Source organism: Vitis riparia, chromosome 19, assembly GCF_004353265.1.
Source record: "Vitis riparia cultivar Riparia Gloire de Montpellier isolate 1030 chromosome 19, EGFV_Vit.rip_1.0, whole genome shotgun sequence".
NCBI lineage: Eukaryota > Viridiplantae > Streptophyta > Magnoliopsida > Vitales > Vitaceae > Vitis > Vitis riparia.
This window is the reverse complement of record NC_048449.1, coordinates 25181802-25192987: the sequence shown is the minus strand read 5'-3', so window position 1 is coordinate 25192987 and position 11186 is coordinate 25181802. Positions and strand designations below refer to the sequence as shown.

The 11186-nt window shown below is 33.7% G+C and overlaps 1 protein-coding gene across 1 annotated transcript; it reads left to right on the top strand.

Annotated features, from left to right (window-relative positions):
• Nucleotides 1–420: 420 nt before the first annotated feature.
• On the top strand, nucleotides 421–3612 carry LOC117909675 (aspartic proteinase NANA, chloroplast). Its single transcript, XM_034823774.1, has 2 exons — nucleotides 421–1279; nucleotides 2593–3612. The coding sequence occupies exons 1-2, from the start codon at nucleotides 630–632 to the stop codon at nucleotides 3410–3412; spliced, it is 1470 nt and encodes a 489-aa protein (XP_034679665.1). The 5' UTR covers nucleotides 421–629; the 3' UTR covers nucleotides 3413–3612.
• Nucleotides 3613–11186: the final 7574 nt, after the last annotated feature.

Below are 11186 nucleotides of genomic sequence, written 5' to 3'. Positions count from 1 at the left end.
CACATGGAGTCACAATGACCGACTTCTCCTTCGTCCCCACCTGCCCTCCCTTAACTTTTTCCTCTCACCCATTTTTTTTATATTTTCAGGCTTTTCCCTTCATCACCACCCCATTCTCCACATTGCCATTTAATGATTGATAACCCAATTTCCAGTCTATTAGCCTGCCCATGACAAGGAAATTAGACACGTAAATATAATGAATTGGGTTGAATTCCAGAGCTCAATGATGATGTGGGGGCAGAGGGAGGGATAAAGAAAAGCTAGGAAGACAAAACATCTTAGGAGACAAATCAACCATAAAAATTTAAAAAAACAGCTATGATAAATAACAATAAACTAATGAGAAGATATCATCACCAAAACCCCCACATACCACCCCCCCCTCCACTATATCTATATGGTATGGAATTAAAGCAACTCCCCTTTTAACCTTTCACAGTATCTTTGTTGCTTTGTTGAGAAAGGACCCCCCCATCTTCATGACCTCCTTTTGCCTTTTGACGCCAATCAATTGAATATGCCTTCTACTGCAAAACCACCTCATACTCTCTGATTCTCTCTCTCTCCCTTGTTCTTCTCCCTCTTCCTCTTTCTACTTCTCTTTCCTTTATACAGTACCACAACTAATGTATAGGATGAATTGGAGGTCTAATTCATTCCAACTCTTTGTCCTTCTACTTCCCATTATTCATGGGTTGGCTTCAGTTTATGCAGCGGTACTCTCTCAGGAGTACAATTCAGACACAATGAGGCTTGAATTAATACACAGGCACTCCCCTCAGGTCATGGGGAGGCCTAAAACTCAACTGCAGCGCCTTAAAGAGCTTGTTCACAGCGACAGTGTTCGCCAGCTTATGATTTTACATAAACTACGGGGCGGACATATCCCGAGGAGAAAGGCTAAGGAAGTGTTGAGCAGCAGCAGCAGTAGAGGCAGCGATGATGCCATTGAAGTGCCTATGCACCCTGCTGCAGACTACGGTATCGGTCAGTACTTTGTGGCATTTAAAGTAGGAACCCCATCCCAGAAATTCATGCTGGTTGCTGATACTGGGAGTGACTTGACTTGGATGAGTTGCAAATACCATTGTAGGAGTCGCAATTGTTCCGATCGAAAAGCCAGGAGAATCCGTCATAGGAGGGTGTTTCATGCCAATCTCTCTTCTTCCTTCAAGACAATTCCATGCTTGACAGATATGTGTAAGATTGAGCTCATGGATCTCTTCTCTCTCACTAACTGCCCCACCCCCCTCACCCCCTGTGGCTATGATTACAGGTACCTTCTCTTCACCATCAATCTCCTTCTACTTCTTTCTTAAAACTTTTAGTCAACTCCAACACAGTCAGCGTCTGCCCTGTTTTTGCTTCCTTCTCCACAGGTCCACAAATTAATTTGGCCAGCCAATTTTCTATAGATGATGCTATAGAATCATATTTTGAGGACCTGAGTTCAATCCCAAATTATAATTCATTATTACTAATCATATAACTCATTTGGCAATCCTAGAATCTATCAATACAGAGTGGCAGACCAAGATACACGAATTTGTTGAAAAGTGGAGAAGTATCCATGTAGCTACAGATACACCCAAACTATACCTCTTCTTCATTATAGAAAGTTAATGGGGATGAGCTAGCTAATCTTTTCGTGATTCTAATCATCATGTATTAATGCTCCCCTGGTTATGGCTAGATTTGAATAAAACATGAAATGGCTGGAGGATATCTCGGGTGGGACCATGGGGTCACCATCTCAACTCTAGTGTGTGATCAAATTAATAGTCAGTCTCTGTAAAGTAGGTTAGTTCATAACTGAAAAAGTCATTTTGTTTTTGTATTGAGACATCTTGTTTGATTGTTATCCATGGAAGGGTAGGAAAATGTCATAGAAATGCGAAACCCCCATCTTGAATGAGCCCACACATGACTTATCCTTCCATTCAAACAAAATGACAGTAGCTATGGTGGCTATAAAGGGGACCAACCAAGTCTTAGAGAAGAACACTGTAGACTGGTGACAGGAGTTGATAGGAGATATAAATCTCAAATGGGGTTCTGATCACAATCAATGGTAGCTTCAGGCAAACGAACCTTCTGGTGAAATGATCAAAGCCCTCACCTACATTGAACACAGGAGTTAAATGGAAGTTATTGCAAGTAGGTAAGGCTCACATGACCCACATTTTCATACCTACAATGGGAACTGGTGCCTCTGTGTTAGGTCAACTCCTTAGGGGTCTATCAGGTGGCTGGAAATCCATTACTCAAATGTCCCTGATTACATTAGTGGAGAAATCTATTTATTCTCCTAAACACATGTATATCAATTTGACAGATTGAATATTATCTAGCTAATATTTTTTCTTTCATATGCTACAATGAGGGAGGGAGAGAATCAAACCATAAAATAAGAAGCATGGCTAGAGCATAATGTAGTGTGTTTCTCAAGGTTTTTAGTCTTGAATATGCTGGAATAATACTTTTTGGTGCTTGATACTATGAACAATGCCTTCAATTCTTTAAACCCTGATTAGATTAGGAATCTTAGTACATTATCTTTAATTTTATTTGCTAATTCATGGTGTTTAGGTACTCAGATGGGTCAACGGCATTAGGCTTCTTTGCCAATGAGACGGTAACAGTAGAGTTAAAAGAGGGTAGGAAGATGAAACTACATAATGTACTGATAGGGTGCAGTGAATCTTTCCAAGGCCAAAGCTTCCAAGCAGCTGATGGTGTCATGGGGTTAGGCTACAGCAAGTACTCCTTTGCAATAAAGGCTGCTGAAAAGTTTGGTGGCAAGTTCTCGTACTGCCTGGTTGATCACTTAAGCCACAAGAATGTTTCAAATTATCTCACCTTTGGCAGCAGTAGAAGCAAAGAAGCATTGTTAAACAACATGACATATACTGAACTCGTTTTAGGAATGGTTAATTCATTCTATGCTGTAAATATGATGGGCATCTCCATTGGTGGTGCCATGTTAAAAATCCCATCTGAAGTATGGGATGTGAAGGGGGCTGGTGGAACCATACTTGACTCAGGTTCCAGCCTAACATTCCTGACAGAGCCAGCATACCAGCCTGTCATGGCTGCATTGAGGGTGTCCTTGGTCAAGTTTAGAAAAGTGGAAATGGACATCGGACCATTAGAGTATTGCTTCAATTCCACAGGATTTGAGGAGTCCTTGGTGCCAAGATTAGTGTTCCATTTTGCAGATGGAGCTGAGTTTGAGCCACCAGTGAAGAGCTATGTCATCAGTGCGGCTGATGGAGTAAGGTGTCTGGGGTTCGTATCTGTAGCTTGGCCTGGGACCTCTGTGGTTGGCAACATTATGCAACAAAACCATTTGTGGGAGTTTGACTTAGGCCTAAAGAAGCTGGGTTTTGCTCCCTCCAGCTGCACCTGAATTTATTTTTATCTTTTTTAAAAGTTTGGAGAAAGTAATCACCCACCGTCATTGTTAATTCTTGTAACTTTCCTTCTTTTCCTTTTCTCATATATGTTTAATATCTTGTGTATCCCGCTATTTGTTCCAATTTTCTTGTAATATTATAACAATCTCTAGCTCTATTGAATCAGCTCACTGCTTCCTAGTTGGTTTTGAGAGATCTTGTGGGTGAACATGTTTGTTTACATTTAACGAAAACTTTACATGCTAAATTAAATTGTTTCATCTTGAACTTTCCAATCATGTAAATATTGTTTGTCTTCGGCTCAAAGGGTTCTCATAGTTTTAAAACACGTCTATATGGTTAAAAAGAGTCATATATATACAGTATCAGAAATTCTTTTTCTTATCTGATGTGGAATATCACATAAAAAATCTGGTTTGAGCTTTGTTTGCCATTGATCCGGTTTCTGATTCATAAAAGTAAGGTTGCCATCGGAGCAGAATGTGTAAAAATGCGCCTATAAATCTTGATTAAGTGTGAACAGAAGCATAAGAGGACAAATTAAGTTGAGTTGCATGATGTATTAGTAGGTCCAAATCCAGATTAGGATCTCCAGTGGATCCAACTGACTTTGCATTAGTTAGTACTGTCATCAATTATATTTTGTACTCTTTATGCAAATTGATGCCACCACTGGCCCATCCTGTGAAATGTCCCTAATCATATTTCTTGGTGAGATTTGATCAGGAAATTAGGCATCGGATCTGCCGATATCTGTGAGAAACAGAGATAATGATGCTTTTAGGGTTGATTGTGATGGAAAAAATTCTAAGATGGGATAAAATCAATCCAATCAAATTATTAGCATCAAATCTAGGTGAAGACAACACTCCATGAATTCTGGCCGCTAATAATGCTAGATCTTGGCAGTTTCTTGCAGAGACTAATTTCACACTCCATTCCAACAACTTTGTAATAATTGAAAATTGATGATGTATTGGATGAGGCTCTATACCATTAAATCATTGATAACATGGAATAGAATTGAATCAAAGGTGATGAATGAGTTGAAAAGAGGTGGAGGTGGGCATCCAATCATGTGCTGTACCTAAATCATGCCACTTTCTTCTCTGCCAAACAGCTCTTACCTCCCTTTTTTAATTTTTCATTTTTATTATGATATTATATCAACCAATCATCTCAACTGAAAGTCATCAATCCCATGTGCATTTTGGTCAGCTGAACCCATGCGAAAGTAACCAAGCAAGCTTACATGTGGTAATAATATGCAGATTGAGTTCAGTGGATGACAATGAGGACATGTCTGTAAAGTTGAAACCAAGAATGGAATGGGAATTCTACTCTATTCCTTATTGTCTGAAATGAAAATAACATCCAAATATTCGTTGTTATAAAAATTAAGTCACTTTGTTGACATGAGTTTGATTCTTCTTTGATATTATAATCAGGGATACAAAACCACCTATTCATACTCCACAGCTAATGTGAAAACCAAACAGTTGTCAGCTTCACCCACCCCCAAATCCTCTCCCATTGCTTATCCCAAAGCTATCTTATTATAGAAAATGTTTTTAATATTTTTAATATTTGAAAATTTTTATTATTTAAATGTTAAAAATATTTTCTAAAATTACTCTCAAATGCCCTCTTAGCCTTTTGATCCAATCCAATTTTGGCATGACAATTTAATAATTGATTGGTGAAATATATATCAAATTGACCTTTTCAACCAAATCAAACTCAGTTCGATAGTGATTGGTTTGGGTTGCTTAATCGATCCGGTCTAAGCTTTATGTATATATCCAATCGGAAGTATTAAAAAAAGAAAAACCAATTATTAAAAAAAATGATTTTCTTATATTTGATTTTCCTATAAAAAAATATAAAAGAAAATTAAATATAATTAAAATTAATTATTTTTATAGCAAAAGAGTTAAAAGAGTTTATAATAGTATATAAAAATAGTTTATTAATTTTAAATTTATTTTTTTATTTTCCTTCACTTTTCTTTTCATCTACTTTTTCTCTTTATTTGTTTTCCATTTTTATTCTCAAAATTTTAAAAACCTAACATAACCTTAAAGTTGAATCACTTAACAAATATAATAATAATAATAATAATAAAAAAAAAATATTTTTATTAGAGGATTGAATTGATCTCTTAGAAAAACACTCCTATACCAAATCAATTCCAAAATTAATTTACTTGGTTTTCATTCTACATTTAATTTGAATTTGGATTAATTTCACTTGAATACTCTAAGTTTGGTGCAAATATACCAATTGATTTTAAATTTCATCAATTAGCATTTTCATAAAATATTATGGTTATAAAATTTATTTTTAAAGAGATTTTAGGTGGGTGTATTTATCAATTATCCAAAAAAATGAATTTTATTTTCTAAAAAATAAACTTTATATATGAAATACATCTTAGAGTGACCAATGGACAAAATTTGAAATCCATAACTTATTATATTTATGCTAAATCTTAGAAAGTGTCAATGAAATTAATCCTTTAATTTTTTTATTTAAAATTTGTAAATATAAAATAAAAATTTATAATTTGCTATTTAATATAAGTAATAACACCCATATACTCTAGTCAAACGTTAACTAATCATTTTATTAAGGAACAAATTTATTTTTATTTTATTTTTAGTTTTTTTTTTTAAATTTTACATTTGGACATAATATAATGGTGACGTTGCTTAAGGAAGAAATTTAAGAAGTAAATTGAGGAACGGGTGAAAGTATAAAAATGATTTTTATAATTTATCTTTCTGGGTTTGTATTCAGGAACTGCTTCTTAAAATAGGTTTTTTGAAAGCAATTATTTATTTATTTATTTTTTATTAACATTTCAAATGTTTTGAAGTGTTTTGAGAACTTTGGTAGGTGTAGTAGGTAAGCGTATGCATGATGTCTTTATGAGACTATATTTCCTGTTTGAATTTCGAAAGCATTTTATTCCTCGACGCAACAAGTCCTCAATTTATGCGTTTTGAAAATTTGGAACCTCTGCCCTCCGACCAAGTCACTTTCAAAGTTTACTCTTTCAATTGTATGCTCCACTACGCTTTGTTTGGTTGCTAGGAATGGGTTTTCTGGCCTTCAAGACTTGGCATATATATAGGAGACTACTCTCCAATTTTATTCAGTCAGTCCATCATTTCGGTTTTATATGGTTCATGTCCTCTGGAAAAGTTCGATCGGTAGATGATGTTGTTAGTGTCTTCCTCTTAAGAACATTCTATATAAGGAGGGTGAAAGACGAACCTTCTAATCAGATTACATTTTCACTACCATCTCCTACGGAGAAGGCAAGAGTAACAGCCTAGACACTCATATGATACGCTGCTATTTCAGGGTGGCGAATGTTGAGGAAGAGAAGAGACTAAGCGTTGAGCATCATCACTCTCCTCTTAGTAGAGCTATCGAGCTAAGGAGAAGGGAAACGCACTCAAGTATTGAGACGCTCGGTGAACGGTAAATACTGTACCTCCTATCTCTGTAGAGAAGAGAAACGACATCATCATCAACCACAAAATGAAAGTCAAAGATGGAGATTTCTAAAAGCACTCCTTTTCCCATATATGTTTCTATATATTCTTAAAACTGCTAGAAGATGTGAGGGGATCATGAGCATTGGGCTGTGAGGAAGAACAATCATGGACTAGTTAACTTCATGGGCTAATTGAAGAAGACTTAAAGTTGTATATAAAAATGACTCCACATATTTAATGTGTTGACTGTACATATATTTATACACAACGGAAGTCTTGATAAGGCATTACAACCATACAAGAATTATGTTTCAAATTTATTTTCATGTGATTGCTCCAAGGATTTATATTGATTGCATGATTGTATTATCCCGTCAGATGCATAAGGATGGATGATGAAGATGATGCTGCCACTCTTGAAGAGGAGCCTTTGTATTGAAACAAGCTTATGATTGTTTAGAGGAAGAACTCATGCCCATTGGTCATTTATATGATGTGAAAAACCTGGATCTCTCTATTTTTCAAGTCTAGCTAGATTATATTAGGAACATACATAACTATCCTAAGTTTTTCTAAATCCTATACACAATGGAAAATTTTCATTTTTAAACTTTATACGAATTTAGAATATGCTAATGAAAAACATACCTGAGATTCAGATGTTCTCAAATAGATTCCATGCGATGAAGATTAAGAATAAAGTCACAAGAAGTCTCATAATTCCAAAATCTTCCACTTGATGACTCGAACCTTAATCTTAACACTTCCGATAGGAATGGAAAGAATGGTGGATGCTATGACTCTATTTCTCTAGAGATGGAAGACGACTCTATAAAAAAAAGTTATGGAAACCCTAACCCCTAAAGGGGTATTTACAGGGTTTCTCACTAGGCTTAAGTGACTTGAGCTCACTAAGGGCTTAGGTTACTTAATCTAGCCTAAAACATGTCATAATTGATTAATTAACATAATAAGACTTAATAATAAATTAATTAGCCCAATTCAGAAACCTTATTCACTTACTTTTATGTAACTTTGTGTAATTACCAAAATGCTCATATGCATAAAAGTGAACCTAGATCCAATTTGACCGTCATAACTTGTACCAACAAGGTTATGAGTGTAAAGTAGGAACCATTTGACCTATAGGAGTAGTAACTCCCTTATAATCCAATTTTGAAGTTGATTTAACATCTTACAATACAGAATCAACTGCACTCTAATACCCTATGTAAATAACTAGAGATGGAATACAACTCTATAAAAAATGCTATAGAAACCCTAACCCTTAAAAAGGTTTTTGTAACACCCTAAAATTTAATCTATGAGCAAAATAGTAATTTATAAAGTAATTAAGTAATTAATTAAATTCATTAAGGGTAAAAGAGTCATTTTATAATTAAAAATCTTAGGTATAAATTAGATTTTCCTCGTCTTCTTCATTCAAAAAATCCTATAAACCAAAATTAGAGAATTGGAAATCATAGGGCTCAAGAGTTAGAGATTTAGAGTTTGAAGTTTAGATTTTATTTTTTTTTTCAAGGTAAGATTCTAAGTCTAAATTAATATATTATATTTTTAGTTAGTTCTGAACACGCTAGATTTCTTGGGAAAATAAAAAGGATGCGTGTGCACTAGAGGAAGACTTTTACAATATATATATCTTGGGTGTTGAGCATGTGAGAAAGAATGAGTAGGATGGGAAAAATAATAATAATAAAATAATATTAATAATAAGGGAGATATGTACGGAGAAGTGTGTTTGGTGGTTAATATATATATATATATATATATATATATATTAATTATTAGTAATAATGGAGAATTGTTGGGATACAAATTATGTTTGGTAAAAAAAAAAAAAATTGAAAGTGAGAGAATAGAAGTTTTAAATAAAAGAAAGTAAAGTTTTTGGTATTATAATTATACTAATGATGGGTGTGAGTTAATAAATAGCATAGAATTTAATTAGTGAAATAAATTTTAGTTTAATTAAATTATGTTGTGCCCCAAGAAATAAATTGAAAATAAAATTTAAGTTTTATATAAATTAGAAATTTATTAATTTTTCTAAAATAAGAATAGATGAAATTATCTTTCATAATTAAAAACATTAATTTGAATACCTAAAATATTAGGATTTTCAAACCTATAATTTTAGATAAATAGTAATGGTTATTTCTCTTATACTTTGTTAGGTGAAGAGTAGATTTTTTGGAATTATTTTTCTCCAAAGTTTTTGAGGACTTCTTTTGAGGTAAGGGAAATTAATACAGATTTTGCAAAAGAAATAATTATATATATGTTGTTTGAAATGTCGAATTGTTAATTTTGCTTTTAAGTATGGATCAAATATATTTTTGTATGGAAAATGTGCTATAACATTTATTTTGTTTATATCGAAATACTTGGGGATTTTCTACTTTTGTAAGTTGGAATAAATAAAATAAAGAATTTGACTCTGGTTTGTTTGACCATTGTCAACGAGATATAATAGTTGACCTTTACATTTTTGTGGTGGGAAATGTAATTGATTTGAACCCCGACCTCTAGGGGTTTGGTTAGAGGTTACTAGTACTAGTAGTGTTTGGTTTCATCCACCTTAAAATGAATATTTAAGGCTAGCCACCTATTTGTAAAATCCCACTTAATTGGACACTATTTGTTATTTGATAATTAGAGTAAAAACAATTGAAATGTATTTGATTTGAAATGGATATGAAATGATTTTGATATACAGGAAAATGTTTGGTTAAACACCGTAGGATGTATTAGCATATTTGTACTCAAATGTTCTTATGAAAATGACTTTATACTAAATCTCCTATTTGTAAGCATGATTGAAACTATTTAATCCATGAAACTGTATTAATATTCCTTATTGCGCTTTGAGCTCATTCCCCTTTGTTGATAATTTTCAAGTACCTTCAGTTCAGGTGAGGAATGACGGTTAGGAGGGGAAAATTGACTTGTTGGGACTTTTGTCAAAACTCTGTTTATTTTGAGCATTGTTAGAAGTTAAAATTTATTTTCCATTGGAATTATTTGAGTTTGGAGTTTTTTGGACGATAACACTTGGTTTGATGTGTTAGTTTCAAAAATTGTTATTTGGAGATTTTAGATTTTTTTTTTCTACTACTTTGAACAGGAATTTGGTAATTGGTAAATTTTCAATTACAATATGATCGTTTGTGTTGTTTCCAACCTGGGCCTCTTGAGGTGTGAATGATTGTCATGCCTTTAGAGTGGGTTTTGGGGTGTGACAGTATTTATAGGGTTTCTCGCTAAGCTTAAGTGACTTGAGCTTACTAAGGGCTTAGGTCACTTAATATAACCTAAAACAAGTCCTCATTGATTAATTAACCTAATAAGACTAGATAATAAATCAATTAGCCCAATTCAGAGACCTTATTTACTTACCCTTATGTAACTTTGTGTAATGACAAAAATACCCATATGTACAAAAGTGAACCTAAATCCAATCTGACCCTCATAACCTGTGCGAACAAGGTATATGAGTTTAAAGTAGGAACCATTAGACCCATAGGAGTACTAGCTCCCTTAGAATCCAATTTTAAAGTTGATTTAACATCTCACTATAGAGAATCAATGACACTACAGTACTCTATGTAAATAACAATGAGACACTATGTGTTCGAGTTTATAACTTGTTATCCATTGCATTTAATCTCCCCATGAATTGGTGTTCATAATATAACAAAGTGAAAATTATCAACTTGTCAACACTACTATTATTCTTGAGTTACAAATCCTCTTATTATGTGTTCAACAGACATATCTTAACTCTCAAAGAGCATAATGTCAAATTTCACTTAAGAGACTACTACAACCATAGTTTTTATAAACACATCTCCTTAGGATCACCCAAGAGGACACATTGTCTCAATCCTATAAGATATCATTATGCCTCTATTTAGAATTTCTATTGCTATCGTCTTCCATCAATAGTGATCCAATCCATAGGGAATATATGATTAGCTTATGATCTCACCCATAGGTTAAAGTCACTGTTAACTTTAGCATAAACTTAATATTCTCTTAAGGTTGAAAAACAATATAATGAAGTAGCTTAGTGAAATCATAACTACTTGATAACATTAAGTCACGATCACTCACCGTAGGTCCAGTTCAATGTGTAATTATATATATTAGTGCACTTACATGAGAAACCCATCTCGATAGTCAAGACCAATCATCCCTCCAATTAGAAGGTGGGACACGACAACCTCTAATGGGTTAC